Genomic DNA, 26670 nt, shown 5'->3' with positions numbered 1-26670 from the left:
CTGCCCCTCCCCCTCAGTTACTATTGGCACTCTGCCCCTCCCCCTCAGTTACTGATGGCACTCTGCCCCTCCCCCTCAGTTTCTGATGTCACTCTGCCCCTCCCCCTCAGTTACTGATGGCACTCTGCCCCTCCCCCTCAGTTACTGATGGCACTCTGCCCCTCCCCCTCAGTTACTGATGGCACTCTGCCCCTCCCCCTCAGTTACTGATGGCACTCTGCCCCTCCCCCTCAGTTACTATTGGCACTCTGCCCCTCCCCCTCAGTTACTGATGGCACTCTGCCCCTCCCCCTCAGTTACTATTGGCACTCTGCCCCTCCCCCTCAGTTACTATTGGCACTCTGCCCCTCCCCCTCAGTTACTGATGGCACTCTGCCCCTCCCCCTCAGTTACTGATGGCACTCTGCCCCTCCCCCTCAGTTACTGATGGCACTCTGCCCCTCCCCCTCAGTTACTATTGGCACTCTGCCCCTCCCCCTCAGTTACTGATGGCACTCTGCCCCTCCCCCTCAGTTACTATTGGCACTCTGCCCCTCCCCCTCAGTTACTATTGGCACTCTGCCCCTCCCCCTCAGTTACTGATGGCACTCTGCCCCTCCCCCTCAGTTACTATTGGCACTCTGCCCCTCCCCCTCAGTTACTGATGGCACTCTGCCCCTCCCCCTCAGTTACTATTGGCACTCTGCCCCTCCCCCTCAGTTACTGATGGCACTCTGCCCCTCCCCCTCAGTTACTGTTGGCACTCTGCCCCTCCCCCTCAGTTACTGATGTCACTCTGCCCCTCCCCCTCAGTTACTGATGTCACTCTGCCCCTCCCCCTCAGTTACTGATGGCACTCTGCCCCTCCCCCTCAGTTACTGATGTCACTCTGCCCCTCCCCCTCAGTTACTGATGGCACTCTGCCCCTCCCCCTCAGTTACTGATGGCACTCTGCCCCTCCCCCTCAGTTACTGATGGCACTCTGCCCCTCCCCCTCAGTTACTGATGTCACTCTGCCCCTCCCCCTCAGTTACTGATGGCACTCTGCCCCTCCCCCTCAGTTACTATTGGCACTCTGCCCCTCCCCCTCAGTTACTATTGGCACTCTGCCCCTCCCCCTCAGTTACTGTTGGCACTCTGCCCCTCCCCCTCAGTTACTGATGGCACTCTGCCCCTCCCCCTCAGTTACTGATGGCACTCTGCCCCTCCCCCTCAGTTACTGATGGCACTCTGCCCCTCCCCCTCAGTTACTGATGGCACTCTGCCCCTCCCCCTCAGTTACTGATGGCACTCTGCCCCTCCCCCTCAGTTACTGATGGCACTCTGCCCCTCCCCCTCAGTTACTATTGGCACTCTGCCCCTCCCCCTCAGTTACTGATGGCACTCTGCCCCTCCCCCTCAGTTACTATTGGCACTCTGCCCCTCCCCCTCAGTTACTATTGGCACTCTGCCCCTCCCCCTCAGTTACTGATGGCACTCTGCCCCTCCCCCTCAGTTACTATTGGCACTCTGCCCCTCCCCCTCAGTTACTATTGGCACTCTGCCCCTCCCCCTCAGTTACTATTGGCACTCTGCCCCTCCCCCTCAGTTACTGATGGCACTCTGCCCCTCCCCCTCAGTTACTGTTGGCACTCTGCCCCTCCCCCTCAGTTTCTGATGGCACTCTGCCCCTCCCCCTCAGTTTCTGATGGCACTCTGCCCCTCCCCCTCAGTTACTGATGGCACTCTGCCCCTCCCCCTCAGTTTCTGATGTCACTCTGCCCCTCCCCCTCAGTTTCTGATGGCACTCTGCCCCTCCCCCTCAGTTACTGATGGCACTCTGCCCCTCCCCCTCAGTTACTATTGGCACTCTGCCCCTCCCCCTCAGTTACTATTGGCACTCTGCCCCTCCCCCTCAGTTACTGATGTCACTCTGCCCCTCCCCCTCAGTTACTGATGGCACTCTGCCCCTCCCCCTCAGTTACTGATGGCACTCTGCCCCTCCCCCTCAGTTACTGATGGCACTCTGCCCCTCCCCCTCAGTTACTATTGGCACTCTGCCCCTCCCCCTCAGTTACTATTGGCACTCTGCCCCTCCCCCTCAGTTACTATTGGCACTCTGCCCCTCCCCCTCAGTTACTGATGGCACTCTGCCCCTCCCCCTCAGTTTCTGATGTCACTCTGCCCCTCCCCCTCAGTTACTGATGGCACTCTGCCCCTCCCCCTCAGTTTCTGATGTCACTCTGCCCCTCCCCCTCAGTTACTGATGGCACTCTGCCCCTCCCCCTCAGTGACTATTGGCACTCTGCCCCTCCCCCTCAGTTACTGATGGCACTCTGCCCCTCCCCCTCAGTTTCTGATGTCACTCTGCCCCTCCCCCTCAGTTACTGATGGCACTCTGCCCCTCCCCCTCAGTTACTGATGGCACTCTGCCCCTCCCCCTCAGTTACTATTGGCACTCTGCCCCTCCCCCTCAGTTACTATTGGCACTCTGCCCCTCCCCCTCAGTTACTATTGGCACTCTGCCCCTCCCCCTCAGTTACTGATGGCACTCTGCCCCTCCCCCTCAGTTTCTGATGTCACTCTGCCCCTCCCCCTCAGTTACTGATGGCACTCTGCCCCTCCCCCTCAGTTTCTGATGTCACTCTGCCCCTCCCCCTCAGTTACTGATGGCACTCTGCCCCTCCCCCTCAGTTACTATTGGCACTCTGCCCCTCCCCCTCAGTTACTGATGGCACTCTGCCCCTCCCCCTCAGTTTCTGATGTCACTCTGCCCCTCCCCCTCAGTTACTGATGGCACTCTGCCCCTCCCCCTCAGTTACTGATGGCACTCTGCCCCTCCCCCTCAGTTACTATTGGCACTCTGCCCCTCCCCCTCAGTTACTATTGGCACTCTGCCCCTCCCCCTCAGTTACTATTGGCACTCTGCCCCTCCCCCTCAGTTACTGATGGCACTCTGCCCCTCCCCCTCAGTTACTGATGGCACTCTGCCCCTCCCCCTCAGTTACTGATGTCACTCTGCCCCTCCCCCTCAGTTTCTGATGTCACTCTGATGATACTCTGGGCCTGGTTTCTGCTGGTTTTAATCAGTGATCGCAGACACACGACAGACACCGATGGTTAGCCTTTTGCAGAACAAATGTATATGGAAGACATTTGTTTACAATGATGAAACTAATTTTAAAAGTGAGTCAGTATCCTGCAGAGTAGGGTGAGGACATGAGAAATGGGAACATGTAATATACGGATGGAGAATTGAAACAATAAGTAACTGTGACCAATTCCTGTAGTGCTCAACTGACTGTGGGCGAGGAATCCATCGAAGGACAGTGAATTGCACCAATCCACAAAGGAGATGTGATCTCACAACTAAACCCAGGGAGGAGGAGGAGTGTGAGGATCACACAAACTGCTACGAGTGGCGAACAGGAGAATGGTCCAAGGTGCGTAACTCTATTCCTGCCTATTATTACCCCTGTGCAATATATTATCATCAGAGTAACATTTGGCCCGAGTTTGTTAATGGCACCCACTTTAACGTAGAGTAAATTTGTTCTTTGAACTGCTGACAAAACAGTAGGCACAGAAATTGTGACTGTCTGCATTCCCTTTCATGTGAACTCCATGAATGTGGGATCCTTAGGGTGAGTACTTAATCCACATGGGAAATACAAAGTAATATGAAATTAGTTAATTTGATCCCGATTCGATGAGATGTTAAACCAAGGTCCCATCTCAGGTGGATGTAAAAGATCCCATGGCACTATTCGAAGAAGAGTAGGGGAGTTTCCCCCAATGTCCAGGGCCAATATTTATCCCTCAACAGATTATTTGGTCATTATCACATTGCTGTTGGTGGAACCTTCCTGTGCGCAAATTGGCTGTCACGTTTCCTACATTACAACAGTGACTACACGTCAATAAAGTACTTCATTGGCTGTAAAGCGCTTCAGGACGTCCTGAGGTTATGAAAAGCGTTATATAAATGCAAGTTCTTTCTTTCCTTATGTGATCAGAAAATCCTGCACCTACCCGCCGTCTGAGAGGGTGGCCAGGTCCCTCCTCCCAGAGACCTCAGCACCTCCCCTTCAAGCCCTCTGTGTGAGGAGGCTGACTCAATTTTTTTTTTAAATTATCTTTCTTTGGGGGTCTTGCCCAATCCGCTTCCCTGGACCCTCCCCCTGGGCATGGGGGCCTACTTGCACTCCTCTGGGGGCTAATACATCTAATGCCCCTTGCCATCCCAGCCTCCAGTGATTCACCAGGTCCCTTCTGGGCCAGGGAAGCCGGAATGCCTTGCATGGGAATTCCCCACCTAGCTCCACCTCTTTGGCACCATTGGCCTTATAAGCGACAGATGGAGGTCGTGCCCCTTACCAGGCTGACCAGGAAATCCGAGAATCAGCAGGGACTTGGCATAACCGGGTTCCTGCCTCTTTCTAGCAGAACCTTCGAGGAAATTGGTGGTTCGTTGTGTCTAAGTTTGTTGAAGACTCCAATTGGGTGCAGTGACCAATGATGATAACCAGTGTGCAATAATCCAAAGGGACCTGGACAAGCTTGGTCAGATGGCAAAGAGATGGCAGAGGAAGTCAAATTAATTACATATAATTAAAGTCATGATATTATGTAGAAGAAGAGAGAGTGCAGAGGACACATCTGTTGTTGTTTGACACAACTGAATGGCTTGCTAGGCCTCTCAGAGGGCAGTTAAGTGTCAGTCATTTTGGTGTAGGACGGGACTGGTAAGGGCAGCAGGTTTATTAGTGAACCAGTTGTGTTTTTTACAACGATCTGACAGCTTCCTGGTCAGTTTACTGATACCAGCCTTTTTATTTCCAATTTATTTATTTAACTGAATTCAAATTCTCAAACTGCTATGGTAGGATTTAAACTCAAGTTCTCTAGATCAAAAAAAAAGACTTGCATTTATATGGCACCTTTCACGACCTCAGGACATCCTTTACAGCTGAAGAAGTACTTTCTTTGAAGTGTAGCTACAGTTGCAATGTAGGAAATGCAGTAGCCAACTTGTGCACAGCAAGATCCCAAAAACAGCAATGTTATAATGACCAGATGATCTGTTTTTTTAGTGATGTTGGTTGAAGGATAAATATTGGCCAGGACAATGGGGAGAGCTCCCCTATTCTGAATAGTGCCATGGGATCTTTTACATTCACCTGAGAGGGTAGACTGGGCCTCATTTTAACATCTCATCAGAAAGACAGCACCTCTGACAGTGCAGCACTCCCTCAGTACTGCATTGGATCGCAGCCAGGATTATGTACTTAACTCTCTGGAGTGTGACTTGAACCTATGACTGTCTGACTCTGAGGTGAGAGTGCTACCCACTGAACCACAGCTAACAATGTGATTATTAGTCCAGTAACATAACCACTAAGCTACCGTGCACCGATATATAGTAATGTGCTTGAGGTAACACAGCAGGAAGGAGATCTGGCAGTTTTGGTGGATGGGTCATTAAGACGATTTGCAGGCAGTCTAAAATGTTGGCATGTGTACCAAGGGGTGTGACTTCGAAATCAAAGGAGGTGTCACTGAAATTGTCTCTGGCCTTGGAGAGGCTACATCTGGAGCACCACATGGAGCGTTGGGGCATGATTTTAACCCCGAAGAACGGGTGGGTTGGGGGTGGGGAGGCAGTAAAAATTTTTGAAGTTTGGAGTGGGAATGAGCCCCGGCTCCACGCGATGAAATATTAGTTTCACCGAGACGCGTCTGGGTGCGCGCGCGCTTCGGAAACCCGGAAGTTGAGTTACGTGGCTTCAATTGAGTCGCGATCGCTCGGGAAACCGCACGATTTTTTTCTCCGGGTTTCCTGCCCGATTATTGACCCCCACCAGCTGAGATCCCGCCACCATGTCAAAATCATGCCCTTGGTCTCCGTATTAGAGGAAAGATGTATAAATAGAGCAGAGTTTCAGAATTATTGCTGAATTTATAGGCTGAGTTATGAGGAAAGCTGGTCCACCCTCTTAATGGTCTTCTCCTGGGTAAAACACTACTATTGTTACTATTCAAGTCTTTATACAATTAATAATTGATGAGCAACAAAAAAAATTTGATACAGAATTTCAGTTGGGAGCAGTTGAGAGGAAATCTTAGGAGGAGAACTTGGAGTTTTATTTGAGATCAGAGGAGATAGGGTATATCAATAGATGATGGATAGGGTATATCAATATATGATGGATAGGGTATATCAATATATGATGGATAGGGTATATCAATATATGATGGATAGGGTATATCAATATATGATGGATAGGGTATATCAATATATGATGAAGAGACAGAGTATATCAATATATGATGGATAGGGTATATCAATATATGATAGATAGGGTATATCAATATATGATGAAGAGATAGGGTATATCAATATATGATAGATAGGGTATATCAATATATGATGAATAGGGTATATCAATATATGATGAAGAGATAGGGTATATCAATATATGATGGATAGGGTATATCAATATATGATGAATAGGGTATATCAATATATGATGGATAGGGTATATCAATATATGATGAAGAGACAGAGTATATCAATATATGATGGATAGGGTATATCAATATATGATAGATAGGGTATATCAATATATGATGAATAGGGTATATCAATATATGATGGATAGGGTATATCAAAAAAATGTTGAAGAGATAGAGTGTATCAATATACGATGAATGATTAATGATTCTATTCTATGTTCATGAACTTCCTTCAGTTCATGCCTCAGTGCACAGAATCTCCACTCCTTAATTTCTAACAATGAAAGTTAAAAGGCAGCATCTGTTGCTTGAACCTGTGAGAGATATGAAGAAACCCCACCCCACGAAGAGCGGGCGAGGATCGGGGGTGGTTAATAATGAAATTCACGGAACCCGTCCCCAACCAGCCAAGCACTCGCCCGCTGCCATTTCTACGGCGACGGATATCGGGGCTTCCGAGTGTCCCACTGTGGGAGGCGGAACACTTATTAACATATTTAAATCGAGCTCCTACAGTGGAATTGGGAGCCCGATTTGAAATTAACTGCTGCTCCGCGCGTTTCCCAGGGGACGGGAAACTCGGCAGTGAAAAGGAGGCGGAAGATGCCAGCTCCACAAGTGGCTCTTTCAGCACTCCTTGTGATCCAGGAGGAGCAGGAGTGCTCTCCCCAGACCCCTCAAGGAAGCATTTGGCCGCCCCCAGCCCCAATCATCAGCCTCCCCCCAACCCCCAACCCTCCTGATTGCTGACCTTCCCCCAGCCCTCCCAATTACCAACATGAGCTTCCTCCCCCCATCCCTCCCAGTGCTACGGACCGTCCCCAAGGGTCCCCGGCTGTGGCCTCCAGCCGCTAGTGTCCCCTCCCGCTCGCCGGTTAGTCTGTCCATTCGGCCGGCTGCCAGGTGGGAGACAGAGCTACAAGATGTTAATGAGGTCCTACCATTCAGATCGACAAGACCTCTACCTCCCCGGCCTTGCTGGATTCTTTGGCCATCTTTGACCTCACCTGCACCGTCCCTGTAAATATCGGAGTCCATTTCTCCCAGGGACCGCAAGAAACAGAATTTCCATTACCCCATGGAAAAGTATGAAGGAGATTAAGAGGTAGTGATTTAGCCATTGCAGTACAAGAGGGATGAAGATTGTGAGCACTAGAGCCGTAAGATATGAAGGAAGTTGATGAGTGCAGAGTGGAATCAGTATCAAAAGTGCAGAAAAGGCTGGACAATGGATGAGTTTTGAAGGAACAGAATGGGAGAGTGATAGAGCCCTGGGAAACCTTTAAATTGATGAAAAAGATTCCAAAAATGAGCCAGTAAGTGCAGAACAGAGAAAGCAATCTGAGTGGAAACTAGATTAAGCTTGCTTAGGGGTGTACTGCGCCTGACCTGTCAAAGGCTTTGTTGAAGATGTCCACGCTGAATGAATCACCAAAGTGTTGAACAGCAGAGACACATAACGCAAGATCAACACTGGAACACCACAACAAAAACCCTACTCCTGATCAGAGATTGGGTCAGAACTTGGAAACTGATGGGTAATTTGAAAATTAACAGGAGTTTCCATAACTTTAGAAATTACATGGGTAGGAGCAATTGGGGTTAGGAAGGAAGGAGGGGTCATCTCTCCGAGGGATAGGATGAGCACCAATAATTTTCTGAGGAGAAAATGTAGTCGGAGAAGAAGAGATTGACGAGGCAGAGTAGGTCAGGAGTGAATTCGGAGATGCACGTAGGAGGACATTTTATTTTTAGCTCAGCTAGATGTCTGATGTATGAAAACCCATCACTGAATTTCAGTCTCAAACTCTAGCCGCTGAGAAATCTACACCCACCTGCAGGGTTTCTGTTTGCCCAATATTTAGTGCACACTCTGGCTCTGTAGGGAAACATCCTACTTATCCAAGTTCAGAGATCATAGGTGCAGATTGGCAGAGCCAAGAATTCGGGAACCCCAAGCAAGGACTGCAGTTTAACAAGGTAAAGCCATGCAGCGTGTGAGAGCAGACCACTGGTAAGCTTCCCAGACTGATTCCTGGGATGGCAGGACTGTCGTATGAGGAGAGATTGGGTCGACTCGGCCTGTATTCACTTGAGTTTAGAAGAATGAGAGGGGATCTCATTGAAACATATAAAATACTGACAGGGCTAGACAGACTGGATGCAGGGAGGATGTTTTCCCTGGCTGGGGGGTCCAGAACGAGGGGGGTCACATTCTCAGGATACGGGGTAGGACATTTAGGACTGAGATGAGGAGAAATTTCTTCACTCAGAGGGTGGTGAACCTGTGGAATTCTCGACCACAGAAGGCTGTGGAGGCCAAGTCACTGAATATATTTAAGAAAGAGCTAGATAGATTTCTAGACACAAAAGGCATCAAGGGGTATGGGGAGAGAGCAGGAATATGGTATTGAGATAGAGGATCAGCCATGATCATATTGAATGGCGGAGCAGGCTCGATGGGCCGAATGGCCTACTCCTGCTCCTATTTTCTATGCTTCTATGTTTGTCCAGCTAGGACCACCCTACACATTAAGGTTCTGGCCTGCAGAATCATTTGGAGCCAAATAAGAAGAATCCCGTTTCCCACTGAGAGGCCTCCCCCTCCAGGCTAGCTGGTCGATCACCAGAAGCACCCTGGCGTACTGGGGAGCTGCCTGGTAAGCATATCACATTACCAAGTCTGCAACGAGGATTGGTTCCAATTATACTTTGCCAGGTGTGCCATCTTAGAGTCACCTTGGCCCTAAAGGGACCCATCTCCCTGTTCCCCCAAGGAGGTTGTTCATTCAACAACTTACACTGGTCTCCATTTTATAAAAAGGATATAAAGGCACTGGAGATAGCGCAAGAAAGATTTACAAGGATGATACTAGAACTGATAGGTTAAAATTATCAGGAAAGACTGAACAGGCACGGGCTCTTTTCTCTAGAGAAGAAAAGGTGACCTGTTAGAGGCCTTTAAAATTATGAAGGGGTTTGACAGGATAGATGTAGAGAAGATGTTTCCACTTGCGGGGGAGTCCAAAACTAGAGGACATAAATATAATATGGTCACTAATCAATCCAATAAGGAATTCAGGAGAAACTTCTTTACTCAGAGTGCGATGAGAATGTGGAATTTGCTACACGGAGTGGTTGAGTTGAATAACATAGATACATTTAAGGGGAAGCTAGATAAAGAAAGAAACAAAGATTTGCGTTTATATAACACTTTTCGCAAATCAGGACATCCCAAAGCGCTTCACGGCCAATGAAGTATTTTGGAAGTGTAGTCACTGTTGTAATGTAGGAAACGCAGCAGCCAATTTGAAAGGTCCCACAAACAGCAATTTGATAATGACCTGATAATCTGTTTTTAGTGATATTGGTTGAGGGATAAATATTGGCCAGGACACCGGGGAGAACTCCCCTGCTCTTCTTCAAAATAGTGCCGTGGGATCTTTTACATCCACCTGAGAGTGCAGACTGGGTTTAACGTCTCATCCGAAAGACAGCACCTCCAACGATGCAGCATTCCCTCAGTCCTGCACTGGCGCGTCAGCCTAGATTTGTGCTCAAATCTCTGGAGTGGGACTGTGAATCCATGGCCTGCTGACTCAAAGGCGAGAGTGCTACCAACTGAGCCACCGCTAACACATGAGGAGGAAAGGAATAGAAGGATATGCTGATAGGGTTAGCTGAAGAGGGGTGGGAGGAGGCTCATGTGGAGCATAAGCACCCGGCATAGATCAGTTGGGCCGAATGGCCTGTTTCTCTGTTGTAAATTCCAGGTAACAAGTGGCGAGCAGAGATTTGAGCCCTCAATTGATGAACAGCTGGTACGAGGAGCTCCTCATAATAGGGATATGGTTAGCAGCTCAAATCACTACAAACAGCATTGTCACCATCCTCCTGATCACAGGATGGGCACACTCCAGATCCCACTGAACAATGGAGGCACGGAGCTTTAGCAATTTCTCCTTGCCTCTCTGCAACCCAGTTGTGGTGGGCAACAAGCTCTGGATATACAAGCTTCATATCCAAGCTCCAGGTTACACCTTCCAGCTGTTGTCCCAAGTATCTGCCTTCAGTGTAGTGGAAGGGCCTACACAGGGCCGCTCGTGCTCTGCCAGTACCTTGATATATCTGGACACCCAAGATCAGTGCCCTGTACCAAAGTCACTCATTACCGACTACAATCCTCATATGAGGGGCTTTGGTAAAGAAGCATGGCCGCCATGAGGCTGACTCCCTCTGCAGAGTAGTCGGTCACAGGTGGGTGCAGGCCAGAGACCTCATCCTTCAAACCACTTTGCCTTCAGAAAGAAAGAATGACTTGCATTTATATAGCGCCTTTCACACCCTCAGGATGTCCCAAAGCGCTTTACAGCCAATGAAGTACTTTTGAAGTGTAGTCATTGTTGTAATGTAGGGAAATGCGGCAGCCGATTTGTGCACAGCAAGATCCCACAACAGCAATGTGATAGTGACCAGATAATCTGTTTTAGTGATGTTGGTTGAGGGATAAATATTGGCCTGGACACTAGGACAATTCCCCTGCTCTTCTTCCAATAGTACCATGGGATCTTTTACATCCATCTAAGAGGGCAGACAGGATCTCGGTTTAACGTCTCAACTGAAAGACGGCACCTCCAACAGCGCAGCTCACCCTCAGTACTGCACTGGAATGTCAACCTGGATTTTGTGCTCAAGTCTCTGGAGGGGTGCTTGAACCCATGACCTTCTGACTCAGAGGCAAGAGTGGTAGCACTGAGCCAATGCTGACTTCTTCACTCAGAGGGTGGTAGGTCTGTGGAATATGCTGCCCCAGGAAGCTGTGGAAGCTACATCATTAGATAAATTTAAAACAGAAATAGACAGTTTCCTCGAAGTAAAGGGAATTAGGGGTTATGGGGAGCGGGCAGGAAATTGGACATGAAGCTGAGTTCGGATCGGTCAATGCCCTGTGGGTGGCGGAGAGGGCCCAGGGGCTATGTGGCCGGGTCCTGCTCCGACTTCTTGTGTTCTTTAGATTTGTGGTTGGGATCAGATCAGCCATGATCTTATTAAATGGCGGAGCAGGCTCGAGGGGCCGATTGGCCTACTCCTGCTCCAATTTCTTATGTTCTTATGTTCTTAATCCAACTCACAGCTGGGTCCTGGGTCGTGAGGACAATGAATGGGGTACCATCAGGACCAGGGGACTATGGAAGTCCTGGGAGGAGCGGATGTGACGGAAATGGCAGGCAGTGGATTTTAATTTTCAGAGTGAAATGTAGTAAAATATGTTTTTAGAGCAAAATTGGTTGAAACATATTGAAGTGATTGACGAGGGTCAGCCTTAAAGAGACATCGGAGTAGTGTTTTGTGTTTGCATCGTGTGGGTGGAGCGGAGAATAGAAAATCAGGCGAGATGGATCACACACGCGTAATGGATCCCACCACTGAGTTTCCAGGCGGGCTCCGTTACTGGTGGGCAATCCTCCCCCCTCGATTCTCCTCCTCCCTCGATTCTCCTCCCCCCTCGATTCTCCTCCTCCCTCGATTCTCCTCCTCCCTCGATTCTCCTCCTCCCTCGATTCTCCTCCCCCCTCGACTCTCCTCCCCCCTCGATTCTCCTCCTCCCTCGATTCTCCTCCCCACTCGACTCTCCTCCCCACTCGACTCTCCTCCCCACTCGACTCTCCTCCCCACTCGATTCTCTTCCTCACTCAATTCTCCTCCCCACTCGACTCTCCTCCCCACTCGACTCTCCTCCCCACTCGACTCTCCTCCTCACTCGACTCTCCTCCTCACTCGACTCTCCTCCCCACTCGACTCTCCTCCCCACTCGACTCTCCTCCCCACTCGATTCTCCTCCTCACTCGATTCTCCTCCTCACTTGACTCTCCTCCCCACTTGATTCTCCTCCTCACTCGATTCTCCTCCCGCCTTGAATCTCCTCCCCACTCGACTCTCCTCCTCACTTGATTCTCCTCCTCACTCGACTCTCCTCCCCACTCGATTCTCCTCCCCACTCGACTCTCCTCCCCACTCGACTCTCCTCCCCACTCGACTCTCCTCCTCACTCGACTCTCCTCCCCAATTGACTCTCCTCCCCAATTGACTCTCCTCCCCACTCGACTCTCCTCCTCACTCGACTCTCCTCCCCACTCGACTCTCCTCCCCACTCGACTCTCCTCCCCACTCGACTCTCCTCCCCACTCGACTCTCCTCCCCACTCGATTCTCTTCCTCACTCGATTCTCCTCCCCACTCGACTCTCCTCCCCACTCGACTCTCCTCCCCACTCGACTCTCCTCCTCACTCGATTCTCCTCCCCACTCGACTCTCCTCCCCACTCGACTCTCCTCCCCACTCTATTCTCCTCCCCACTCGATTCTCCTCCTCACTTGACTCTCCTCCCCACTTGATTCTCCTCCTCACTCGATTCTCCTCCCGCCTTGAATCTCCTCCCCACTCGACTCTCCTCCCCACTCGACTCTCCTCCCCACTCGACTCTCCTCCTCACTTGATTCTCCTCCTCACTCGACTCTCCTCCCCACTCGATTCTCCTCCCCACTCGACTCTCCTCCCCACTCGACTCTCCTCCCCACTCGACTCTCCTCCTCACTCGACTCTCCTCCCCAATTGACTCTCCTCCCCAATTGACTCTCCTCCCCACTCGACTCTCCTCCTCACTCGACTCTCCTCCCCACTCGATTCTCCTCCCCACTCGACTCTCCTCCCCACTCGACTCTCCTCCCCACTCGACTCTCCTCCCCACTCGATTCTCTTCCTCACTCAATTCTCCTCCCCACTCGACTCTCCTCCCCACTCGACTCTCCTCCCCACTCGACTCTCCTCCTCACTCGATTCTCCTCCCCACTCGACTCTCCTCCCCACTCGACTCTCCTCCCCACTCGATTCTCCTCCCCACTCGATTCTCCTCCTCACTTGACTCTCCTCCCCACTTGATTCTCCTCCTCACTCGATTCTCCTCCCGCCTTGAATCTCCTCCCCACTCGACTCTCCTCCCCACTCGACTCTCCTCCCCACTCGACTCTCCTCCTCACTCGACTCTCCTCCCCACTCGACTCTCCTCCCCACTCGATTCTCCTCCCCACTCGACTCTCCTCCCCACTCGACTCTCCTCCCCACTCGACTCTCCTCCCCACTCGACTCTCCTCCTCACTCGACTCTCCTCCCCAATTGACTCTCCTCCCCACTTGATTCTCCTCCTCACTCGATTCTCCTCCCGCCTTGAATCTCCTCCCCACTCGACTCTCCTCCCCACTCGACTCTCCTCCCCACTCGACTCTCCTCCTCACTCGACTCTCCTCCCCACTCGACTCTCCTCCCCACTCGATTCTCCTCCCCACTCGACTCTCCTCCCCACTCGACTCTCCTCCCCACTCGACTCTCCTCCCCACTCGACTCTCCTCCCCACTCGACTCTCCTCCCCACTCGACTCTCCTCCTCACTCGACTCTCCTCCCCAATTGACTCTCCTCCCAAATTGACTCTCCTCCCCACTCGACTCTCCTCCCCACTCGACTCTCCTCCCCACTCGACAAACCACCCGATCCCATGGGTTTCCCCCCGACGAATTAGGTAAAAATAACCCCCCCCAATGTGTCTGAGCTTTTACTATTAAGAACATAGATGTGGCAGTAAATGACAAGGCAACTGCAGCTGGATTGACCATCCTACCTCTCCCCCAAAACACTCTGCCCCCTCTCCCCCAAACACTGCCCCCTCCCCCAGACACTGTGCCCCTCCCCCAAACACTGTGCCCCTCCCCCCAAACACTGTGCCCCTCCCCCCAAACACTGTGCCCCTCCCCCAAACACTGTGCCCCTCCCCCAAACACTGTGCCCCTCCCCCAAACACTGTGCCCCTCCCCCCAAACACTGTGCCCCTCCCCCAAACACTGTGCCCCTCCCCCCAAACACTGCCCCCTCCCCCAAACACTGTGCCCCTCCCCCAAACACTGTGCCCCTCCCCCAAACACTGTGCCCCTCCCCCAAACACTGTGCCCCTCCCCCAAACACTGTGCCCCTCCCCCAAACACTGTGCCCCTCCCCCAAACACTGTGCCCCTCCCCCAAACACTGTGCCCCTCCCCCAAACACTGTGCCCCTCCCCACAAAACACTGTGCCCCCTCCCCCAGACACTGTGCCCCCTCCCCCAGACACTGTGCCCCCTCCCCCAGACACTGTGCCCCCTCCCCCAGACACTATGCCCCTCCCCCAGACACTATGCCCCTCCCCCAGACACTGTGCCCCTCTCCCCAGACACTGCGCCCCCTCCCCCAGACACTGTGCCCCCTCCCCCCAGGCACTGTGCCCCTCCCCCCAAACACTGTGCCCCTCCCCCCAGACACTATGCCCCGCCCCCAGACACTGTGCCCCTCCCCCCAGACACTATGCCCCTCCCCCAGGCACTGTGCCCCTCCCCCAGGCACTGTGCCCCCTCCCCCTGACACTATGCCCCCTCCCCCTGACACTATGCCCCCTCCCCCCAGGCACTGTGCCCCTCCCGCAAGGCACTGTGCCCCTCCCCCCAGGCACTGTGCCCTCTCCCCCTGACACTATGCCCCCTCCCCCTGACACTATGCCCCCTCCCCCAGGCACTGTGCCCCTCCACCAGACACTATGCCCCTCCCCTAGACACTGTGCCCCCTCCCCCCAGACACTATGCCCCTCCCCCAGACACTGTGCCCCTCCCCCAGGCACTGTGCCCCCTCCCCCAGGCACTGTGCCCCTCCCCCAGGCACTGTGCCCCTCCCCCAGGCACTGTGCCCCTCCCCCAGGCACTGTGCCCCCTCCCCCTGACACTGTGCCCCTCCCCCTGACACTATGCCCCCTCCCCCTGACACTGTGCCCCTCCCCCAGGCACTGTGCCCCTCCACCAGACACTATGCCCCTCCCCTAGACACTGTGCCCCCTCCCCCCAGACACTATGCCCCTCCCCCAGACACTGTGCCCCTCCCCCAGGCACTGTGCCCCCTCCCCCAGGCACTGTGCCCCCTCCCCCAGGCACTGTGCCCCCTCCCCCAGGCACTGTGCCCCTCCCCCAGGCACTGTGCCCCTCCCCCCAAACACTGTGCCCCTCCCCCAGGCACTGTGCCCCTCCCCCGAACACTGTGCCCCTCCCCCTGACACTGTGCCCCTCCCCCTGACACTGTGCCCCTCCCCCAGGCACTGTGCCCCTCCCCCAGGCACTGTGCCCCTCCCCCAGGCACTGTGCCCCTCCCCCAGGCACTGTGCCCCCTCCCCCAGGCACTGTGCCCCCTCCCCCAGACACTGTGCCCCTCCCCCAGGCACTGTGCCCCTCCCCCAGACACTGTGCCCCCTCCCCCTGACACTGTGCCCCTCCCCCACACATGCCTCCCCAGTACCATGTTACTTTAAACAAAAGAGCGTTCACAACAAAGAGCGTTTTCAAGATCCAGCCTTCGGACAGCGAGGCTCCTTTAATAAGTGAAAGTTATTCACTTCATGTTGGAAGCACGTAACAAATTAAAGCATTAATCTCACAAAGCCAGGTTGAATTGGACCTTATGTTGTGACAGTGACTGTTGAGGCAGTCGCAGTAGATACTGAGCGGCAAGGCCATGGGAAACTCCACACACACGTTAAATAATCCCTGCTGTTGCTTCAGATACGTCAGTCATGTTGTAAATTAATCCTTCATCTATTTTGCCACATCTGTGTCTTTGCTAGTAAAAGCTCACACATTCTGCAAGGATATGTCTATCATCTCCCAGTAAGCCCATGTTATGGTAACCATAGGTGCAGGATCAGAGAGCAGCAGTCCCTTCAGTGTTAATATTTCACACAAGATTCTGCCACTCGATATTCCCCCCTACTCTAGTCCAGTAGATGAGAATATAAAATACAGCAGAGAGAAGTTGAGGACCATTTCAATTTATTGTTTCCTTGCAAACCATTTCATGATAGTAATAAATTTCTGTAGTATTTGCATTATGTCACAGGTTTTTAGTGGCTGAACACTTGGAAAATATGTATTCTGTGCAGTTAACAACCATTCATCAATAAGCAACATTTTAGTAAGATTTTCCTCAAAAAGCTGTCAAGCCAGAGGGAAATTTTAAAGTCAAGAAAGCAAAATTGCATCAACTTAAAAGCGACAAAATGATCTGCAGATTGATGCAATTTACTTAAGGAGTTGTGATTCTGCTTGAGACGTTTCGAGAATCTTTTCATTCAGATCTCCGAGCAACGCGATCAGAGGCAGAGGCTTCTGGGAAGGCCCCTTCCCCTCACACGGACTGAATTAGGTGGCTTCTTCCGAACAGGAGTTGAATTTTATTTTGGGCTATAAAAATAACCGAAGCAATACATTACAATCCATCTCCTGTCAGTCAACAGCAATTTGAAGCAGCATAGGCTGCAAAATCATCCTCTTGTATTGTCTTCTGGCGATTAAAAGTGTCGGCTGAGAATGTGGGGTAAACTTTCAGGAACTTCGCTCCCAACGCAGGTCAGAGAATCAGGCACAGGGGTCAGTGCTCCCGATTTGCGCCGCACCTGTTATTCCAGTTATTAATTTTAAGCAACACTCCAGGCTGGGACCGGAGTCTCCAAGATAGTCACTTATTTCCTTTTCAGAAAATTTGTACTAGGAAGGTGATCAGCTCGGTGATTCCTGGAAAGAAGGGGACAAGGGAGAGCGCTGATAATGTGAACTAGAACATGTGCATGTGTATCTGTGTGTATATATGTGTGTTTGTGTATGTATATATATACATGTGTGTATGTATATATATGCATGAGTGTGCATATATATATATGTGTGTGTGTGTTTATATTATACACTAGCAGGTCTCCTGTGGCATTGCTCATTGTTCATGGTGATTCTGAGGAGATGCTATTTTATAACATTGAGTGTTAGGTCATGTGGTGCACAGCGTACTATTGAGGACACTGATTTACAGTGACTGAATAAGTAAAATTCCCCTGGTATTAAATGGTATTTTGGGATTTTGACTGGTGCTTTAGGGGTTGAATTCCACAATTGTGACTGTAAGCCAGTGCCCTATGGTATTTTGTATATATTCCTTTACCTATACTAAATATTTTATCCCTTACGATTTTGAAAGTTGACCATACATAGCAAGATGTACCAATTAGAGGTCGGTACCAGGTACTAGTGGGGTTGGTTTAACACCAGTGGGGTGCAGTCCTGGGGGTTGTGTTTTTTTTATTTGTTCTCAAGATGTGGGCGTCACTTTGCAAGACCGCATTTATTGCCCCTCCCTCGTTGAAAACGCAGTGTTGGGCCTCCTCCTTGCTTCATAGTGATTGATTTTACAACTGAGTGGCTTGCTGGACCACATCAGAGGGCATTAAAAGTCCACCATGTAGTGCAGGACTGCAGTCACATGTAGACCAGAGTGGATAGGAGAGGCAGATTCCCTTCTCTCAAGGATATTGATGAACCAGTTGGGTTTTTACGACAGAAACTTTCACGGCCATTTTTCCTGAAGTTAGAACACAAATTCCCAAATTTATTGAATTCAACTTCACAACTTGCTATGGTGGGATTTGAACTCATGACCTCTGGGTTGCTAGGCCAGCTTGGTTCTCAAAAGCCTGATTGTTGCGTTAAGTATAAAGCAATGCACGACTACAATATGAAAACTAGGTAGGGCGTGCGTGTGCTACAGAAAGCCACATTTATTTATCGTGAAGCACATTACTGGCTATATTTGATGTAACACAGGGCATGGTCTTGTACCTTGGAGAGCTTTGAGTGATGCATTACTGGCAGTCTAGGATATAATGTGCTGTGTGCTTTTTATTAGTCTATTAAGCGGATTTAATTATTGAATTAAACCAATTACCTAGCACACAGATTAAACAGAGCTCCTGTTTTTAGAGGAGTAAATTTCAGTGAAATGTCCTTCAAGCTGCAATGTCAACAGATGAAACAACTTAAATTCCTTAATTTGGTTTATAACTCACTATGGTACTTATAACCAATCAGCAGCACTTCTTGTGGCATCAGGAGGTACAAGCAGAGAGTTGTTTGGAAACATGCACGCTCGTGTAAAATGCCGTTTCCAAGACGACACACGAATGCCTCGCATAGCTCCATTCCACAATTCCATTCCAAAATGCATCACAGTCAAAACACAAGGCCATTTCCAGCAACTGCTGCAGAACTTCAGAAAGAGCATCAAGGCATCTTCTTTGAAAACTTTGCTCTGAATTTCCTGCCGGGCTCTCACACGTCATTATTTTTAACGCTGTCTTAAAAAAGAGAACAATCGGTCATGGTTTTTTAAATCATTACTGTTTCAGAGGTACTTGCTTCAGGCCTCTTGGTTCCCTTGTACGATAGACTGCAAGAGGCTCTGAGGAATCCTATCTAAAAAACAGAGATACACGCTCTTGGAGGGTGGAATTGGTCTTGAGCGATAATGCAAAACGAGCGACAGCGAATTGGCAGCCCATTTTACACCCCGGACAATTTTTGTTTCCATTGAATTGCCGTGAAACGGGCTGCCGATTCGCAATTCCTGTTTTGCATTAATGCCTAAGACCGATTTCACCCCTGAAATATTACAAAGTTACAAGTGTTAAAGCTGCACTCACTCATAAACTCGTTTATGCAGATTCATTACATAGAATTTACAGCACAGAAACAGGCCACTCGGCCCAACAGTTCCTCACGAGCCTCCTTCCTCCCTACTTCATCTCACCCTATCAGAATACCCTTCTATGCCTTTCTCCCATGTGCTTATCCAGCTTCCCCTTAAATGTATCTATGCTATTCGCCTCAACTACTCCTTGTGGTAGTGAGTTCCACATTCTCACCACTCTCTGGGTAAAGAAGTTTCTCCTGAATTCCCTATTGGATTTACTAGTGACTATCTTAGATTTATGGCCCCCAGTTTTGGTCTCCCCCCACAAGTGGAGACATCGGGGAAAAAATTCGACAGGGGCTGTTTTTGGGCGCGGGTAGCGTGATGCGCTATTACCCCACGCCCAATAGCCCCTGCGCAGGCAGGACGCGAGTTTCGGCCGGCCCGAGGACTTACCTGCAATCAGCGTTCCATTCCAGGCCTTGCACGTGAAATCAATGCAATTCACACTTTTCACCGCCAGAGGGAGCTCAATCTCTTAAAGGGAAGATGTTTCTTAGAAATCTCTTAAAGGTAGCTGGTACCTGTTATTTGATGAAAATAACAGTCTACTGTCTGCACGGAGTCTGAACAGAGATCAGACATCGCACACATAAAACACAGATGCAGGTCCCAATCCTATGTTTACACACTGATGAGTTATGTTAAAACATTGAATAAAGGTTGCGCACCACTAAATCCCACATCCCCCAATCTACACGCCAGACCTCACCAATCTGCCGATCTGAGTTTGTACCAGGCCTGTGAGAGTGCATGCACCAAGGTTCTCTGCTGATGCACCAGAGGCCTTGGGGGCAAGAGGTGGACAGAAGGAGGGACATCCTATATCGGCAGGGGGTGTGGGGGTGGGGGGGCAAGAGGCCCACCAGACATATACTCAAAAGGCAGTGGGAGGCAGCGGGGACGAAGTCAATGCCAGGCGCACAGCATCATGAAAATGGATGCAGTGCAGGAAGAAGTTCAATGCTTTGACATGAGTGGTCAAGGTGAGTGAGGTCAACTGTCAAGTGGTGTCTCCTACCAACTGCACCACACACTACACCCCCATCACCCACATACCAACAAACTCTTTCCATCAGTACTCAACTCTACCAATCAGATGCTTCCTCTCACCCTTACACATTACCACTGTTGCAAGCCACCCACAACTCACAGGCCACACACACTGGCAGCTATTCAACCATGACAGGCACATCACCCAGTCACATGTCCCGCTTTCTTGCAGGAGAAGGTGGCGCATATCAAGAGGCAGCAAGTGGCCGTGGCATTCAACCCATCAAGCCTGTTCCGCTATTCAATGAGATCATGATGGACCTGTGACCTAACTCCATATACCCGCCTTAGCCCCATATCCCTTAATACCCTTGGTTCACAGAAATCTATCAATTGCAGATTTAACTTTCACAAGTGAGCTAGCATCAACTGCTGTCTGCAGAAGAGCGTTCCAAACGTCTCCCACCTTTTGCGAGTAGAAGCATTTCCTAACTTCACTCCTGTATGTCCTGACTCTAAATGTTAGGCTATGTCCCGGCGTCCTAGTATTCAAATCTAGGAGACCTCCTTAAATAGTTACAAATGTCTCAGCAGCCAGAAGCAATAATCCAGCCACTAACCTGTAAATCTTGCATGGCCCCTTTAAATAGTGCTGGTGGGGGGTCCTCCAGACACTCTCAGATGGTCGGGGTTAAGACTGCGTTGAGTTAAGCGTTAAGCGGCAAAATGGTGTCTATCACTTTAAATTGGTGTTGCACACTGATTGAAGCCATTTTCTCCCTATTTTACGTGATTGCATCGTTCGTTATCTGCGCCTGCACTAACTCCTATACAAAGATGGCATCTGGCGCACGTCACGCTGGAAACGTGCATGCGCGTCCAAGACGCCATCTTGGATGTCGGAGAAGCCGCGTAGTGCGGAAACAACAGGCGCTACACTACCCAATTTAGTGCCCATCCTCTTACATCTACCCTATCGAACCCCTTCATAATTTCAAAGCCCTCTGTTTAGAATTCAGAATTGGAGTGGTTGACTGGTCAATAATTACTGTTAAAATGATTTGTTTTCACAGAGTTTTGCTTGCTCTCTACATAATCAATACCCCACAATCATGTTTATAACCTTTTAGTGACAGCAATTGTTCTATCGTTCCTCCCAATCAAATAGACTGAAACAAGTTTTGAAAAATCAGTGCCAACAAATGTAAACTCTTGGGGGATTAACCACGTAGAAAAACACTGAAGAATCTTCAATATGAACCCTGACCCTTTCTACTCCTGAATCATAACAATTTAGAAGTGAGTGCATGGAGGATTCAGTTTTTAGTACAGCTGGAGCTGAAAACTTTGCTCTGAATTCCCTGCCGTGCTCTCACTGACTTTGCCGTTTAAAGCACTACAACATTAAAATAAAATGCCTAAAAACTGAAAAGTATTGTCTAAGATTAAAATAAATAAGTCTGATCTGTGCAATTGAAAATTCATGCTGTGCTTGTTTTAGTACTGACTTACCCATCTATTAAAGGGATTTACACCCAGTGAGCTGCCTTTCAAGGCAAATCACCAGGTTGGTAACGCACAAATATTCTTCCTCATTCATTTGTCGTCCACAAACAAATTAGTAGCATTATTTAAATACGAGGAAATCATGGGGCAATCTCCCTATAAGACTTTCAGAGCCACACTTGCTCAAAAGCACGATCAACGCCACCAACTCAGAAGATATTATTGCCCATTGCAAGTTCCACAGCCTCCTTCAGTTATTGCCAGAAACCTTTGGCAACTGGCTTCGTATCAGCTTCAGGCACTGCTGGTACTACTTATCTTCAGTCAGTCTGGATCTGCGCTGTGACTGCCAATAAACCAACTCCAAACGGGATTTGAGCTGGAGAGGTACAATCCCACCTTCACATCTGCTCCAACCGGGCTTCAATAACCCTCAAGTTATTGGTTAAAACAACTGATTGTCCCTTGTCAATTTTCTCTTCTTCAATGATTACATGTGTGCGTGTTGGCCAATACAGGTCCGAACTCTCCTCAGATGTAGTGTCAGAGAAAAGGACTCTTCTCAGGTGTTGTAACAGAGCAGAACACCACTCAAGTGGTGCTTATGGAGATGTGACAGTTCTTCAAAAGGGAATCTGACAAGTTCTTGAGAAAAGAAGTCATTTACAGTTATAAGGGATAAGTTGTTATTTACTTGTGATCATGCAGATTTATGGGCTACTAGTGTCCTTGGGCCTCGTTTGATTGAGAGGAATTTCTCTTAGTTTTTCCCAAATTGACCACAGTTTTTTTTCTGTTTTTTGCATGTTAAAAGGTTGTGTGGATGGTATATCACATTTCACCATTGTGTGGATGTGGCAGGTTTAATGGGACTGATGGTCTTTTCTCACCTTTCTCTTCATATGTGAAGTTTCTGGTGGGGGGCCAGTAAAAGGTTTTCACAGAGTTGTGACGAGGGGCAGGCAACGTGAGAGGAGGCAAGAAGGCCTGAACCTGCAGGTAAGTACCTTTATAGCATGGCTTGTGGGCCCTGAGGAGCAGGAGTGCTTCCCCCAGGCCCGACAAGCCTACCTGCAGCAGCCCACCCTACAATCTCCAAATCCCTCCCACGTTCGCCAGCCCCCGCGATGACCCCTGACTGACCACCCTCCCCCCCACCTCCCCCCCCGTGACTGAGGCCCCCGATGACTGACCCCCACCCCCAATGACCCCTGACCCCCCCCCCCCCCCCCCGATGACTGAGCCCCCTGATGGCTGACTCCCCCGGTGACCCCTGACCCCCCCCACCCCGAGATGACTGAGCTCCACTCCCACCCGATGACCCCAAACCCCCCTCCTACCCTCAAGGACACCCCCCTCCCCATCAAACACTTATCTGTTCACATCCTCTTCCTTTTTCTTCTCCTGTCCAACTGAGGCCAGCCGGTTAATCAGGCCAGCCAGTCGGGCACGAAACCGTCAAAAAAGAAGCCGTCCTTACGTCAAAATCGGGCTTTGGGTTTCCCATCAGGAATTCCACACCCCCCACCCCCGATAAAATCATGCCCCTAGGTCTCTACTACAAAAAGTTCCATCCCAGTTTCATTTGGGCATGATGTTGTCCCATTGTTTTGTCACATCAGCTGGAAATAGAGCATCATTTCACTATGTGGCTTCTCCCCACATTATTACATTTCTCATCTGAAGCGATTTCAGAAATCTCTTGTTTCCATTGGTTCAAAGATTCCAGACATATGGATGAACATTCAAATCATCCCATGCCAGCCTACACCAAGACCTGGACAATATCCAGGCTTGGACTGACAAGTGGCAGGTAACATTTGCACCACATTAATGTCAGACAATGATTATCTTCAACATGAAAAGGACTAACCACCACACCCTGACCTTGAACAGCACCACTACCGACGAGTCCTCCACCATCAACATGCTTGAGTTCACCATTGGCCAGAAACTTAACTACAAAAGCAGGGCAGAGGTTGGTTACTCTGCAATGAGTGGACCATCCCCTGACCCATTAAAGCTCTCCACCATCTAGGGAATTGGATATATACTTGAGCAGGTCTATGGGGAAAGAGTGGGACTAATTGGGTAGCTCTTTCAAAGAGCTGGCACAAGCACAATTGGCCAAATGGCCTCCTTCTGTGCTGTATCATTCTCTGATACAAGGTTCAAGTTAGGAGTGTGGTAGAATTCTCACCACTCACCTGGATGGGTGCAGCTACAACACTCGAGCTCAACACCATCCAGGATAGGGCAATCCCCTGCCACTGGCCTCAATAGCCATCCCTCCACTAACTGCGCACTGTGGCTATGGTATGTACTATCTACAGGATGCATTGCAGAAACTTACCAGGGTTACTTTGACGGACCTCCCCACCTTGCGACCTCCACCACCAAGAAGAACAAAGAGTCACAAGGTCATGGAAACACCACTGCCTAAAAGTTCCCCTCAAAGACATACACGATCGTAACTTGGACATATGCTGCAGTTCCTTCATCATCGTTGATTCAAAATCCTGGAATTCCCTGCCCGACACCATTGTGGGAGCACCGTCACCTTGAGGACTGCAGCGGTTCAAGAAGGACAAACATCCCTTTCTCAGTGCTCTCAGGGATAGGCAATCAATGTAGCTTTGCCAGCATTGCCCACATACCGAGAACAAATTAAAGTAGCAGCGAGCTAAGTAGGTAGAGGGTAGAAGCCCAGGGGCAGGTTAAAGGTCATTTCACCCATTCCACAACTGCTTTCTGTGCATCTCACAAGCAGGTGATTGATAGTATTTAGAAGGGTGCCATATTGAGTAATCCTCACACATTTACCAAGCATTACTGTCTCGAAGTTACTGTTATACACAATAATGTCTTTGGCACGTTTTTCCTAGAAACTGGTGTATGTCTTCTCTGCAAGGGCTCCCCGCTCCTGAATTGCACTACTTTGATATATTCCTACAGTGTGTGCAGGATCTTTGAGTGAAGATTATTTACCTTCTAGGGGCGTCTTTGTTCTTCAAATGATAGGCATCGTCAATCTCACCAACCATCGTCTCAAGCCCTGAAGGCACATAGGTTTTTTGAGATTTGCTATTTAGTCAATTTCAGTTTATCTTCAGGTCAAAATCAACTTCAAAGTGATTTTGAAGATCCTGGGACTTCACGGGACACCAAAGTAGAAGACGACATGTAACCACCTAGCTACAGGTTTGTGCGTGTTAACCGCCAGTCTTCTTCACAACCAGTCTGGCTAGGCTAAATTCCGATGGTGTGTGGAGATCCATATCATTTGAAGAATGAAGAACACCTGTGAGTTAGATAATCTTGATTTTTTTTTTGTAAGTGAAGTTTGAAAGCGAGTTCTAGTTTAGAAAAGTGGCAAAAAAAAATATTGGAGGCAATTTTAAACCTAAGGTGGGGGGGGGTGGGTGGTGAGGAGTGAGAGCAAAACGCACTCACTGGCCTAGATTTCAGGTTGGGTGGGGGAGGTTAAAATCCCCCCGGGCTTCATCTGCATTCCACCGGTCAACAGAGCACCTGAAAATGGTTGGAAAATGGAAGCTGGCCACTTGGCACCAATATGGAATAAATGACTGTGGAAGGTGATTGAAGCACACAGTATAAAGAGACAATTTGATGCATTTCTGGAGACAGAAGGGATTGAGAGAGAAGGCGAGAAGGCTCAGTGCAGTTGATAAATTTGGGTAGGTGGAGGCCAGCACATGTCTCCATCCACCTTGGCTTCTGCTTCTGTACAATGCGATTTTTGGTGGGAAGATGGCCCCAAAAGTGTAGTAAACATGGCAGGCAGACACAACTAAAGAAAGAAAGAACCTGCATTTATATAGCGCTCTTCACAATCTTGGGACATCCCAAAGTGCTTTATAGCCAATGAAGTACTTTTTTGAAGTGTAGTCACTGTTATAGGAAATGCAGCAGCCAATTTGTGCACAGCAAGCTCCCACAAACAGCAATGAGATAATGACCAGGTAATCTGCTTTAATGATGTTGGTTGAGTGATAAATATTGGCCAAGACACTGGGAAGAACTCACCTGCTCCTCTTCAAATTTTTTTTAAATTTGTTCATGTGATGTGGGCGTCGCTGGCGAGGCCAGCATTTATTGCCCACCCCTAATTGCCCTTGAGAAGGTGATGGTGAGCCGCCTTCTTGAACCGCTGCAGTCCGTGTGGTGAAGGTTCTCCCACAGTGCTGTTAGGAAGGGAGTTCCAGGATTTTGACCCAGCGACGATATATTTCCAAGTCGGGATGGTGCGTGACTTGGAGGGGAACATGCAGGTGGTGTTGTTCCCATGTACCTGCTGCTCTTGTCCTTCTAGGTGGTAGAGGTCACGGGTTTGGGAGGTGCTGTCGAAGAAGCGCCGTGGGATCTTTTACATCCACCTGAGAGGGTTTAACATCTCATCTGAAAGACCCCACCTCTGACAATGCACCACTCCCTCAGTACTGCCCCTCCGACAGTGCGGCATTCCCTAGGTACTGCATTGTAGTGTCAGCCTGAATTATGTGCCCAAGTCCTAGAATGAGACTTGAACCCACAACCTTCTGACTCAGAGGTAAGAGTGCTACCCACTGAGACACAGCTGGAACTTTAGAGTCAACGCAGTGTTAACACAGTGAGGCCTGAAGAGGGGAACAACTTTAAAAAGAGCACAAAGATAAAGCATAAATATTACCGTGAAATCGCAACACAAGACTTGAAAAAGTAGTAATAGTTACTAAAGATATACGCAAAATATGCTAAACTGGTGCAGGATGTACCCAGTCAGAAAGTATAAATGTAAATAACAGGGTTATACAGATTATATAAAGATCCGATAGCCGAGATGAGGAAGATCATTTGTTGCACCATGAGTTAACTCACACTGCTTCAATCCCCACTGCTTTTATGTTTCAAAATAAACTTGTATATGACTGGAGGTCACAGCTAGGAATAGATTGTAGATGCACAGTCCTCATGAACAAGATATTGTCAAGCTGTTTGGGAGGTTGAGTTTGAAGGCACACAGCTGCAGCAGTTGGAGGAGAGTGTAGTACTTCACGGAACC

The 26670-nt window shown here is 49.6% G+C and overlaps 1 protein-coding gene across 1 annotated transcript in view; it reads left to right on the top strand.

The window, feature by feature from the left end:
- The window catches only part of adamts17 (ADAM metallopeptidase with thrombospondin type 1 motif, 17), a 547852-nt gene that overhangs the window by 490501 nt on the left and 30681 nt on the right, over window positions 1-26670 (top strand). Inside the window, exon 21 of the mRNA XM_067971641.1 lies at window positions 3249-3401. Within this exon, the coding sequence (XP_067827742.1) occupies window positions 3249-3401 (153 nt within the window). The remainder of the gene's footprint in view (window positions 1-3248; window positions 3402-26670) is intronic.

This window comes from Heptranchias perlo, chromosome 34 (genome assembly GCF_035084215.1).
Source record: "Heptranchias perlo isolate sHepPer1 chromosome 34, sHepPer1.hap1, whole genome shotgun sequence".
Lineage (NCBI taxonomy): Eukaryota > Metazoa > Chordata > Chondrichthyes > Hexanchiformes > Hexanchidae > Heptranchias > Heptranchias perlo.
The sequence above is the reverse complement of the archived record's forward strand: the minus strand, read 5'-3'. Positions and strand labels throughout refer to the sequence as shown.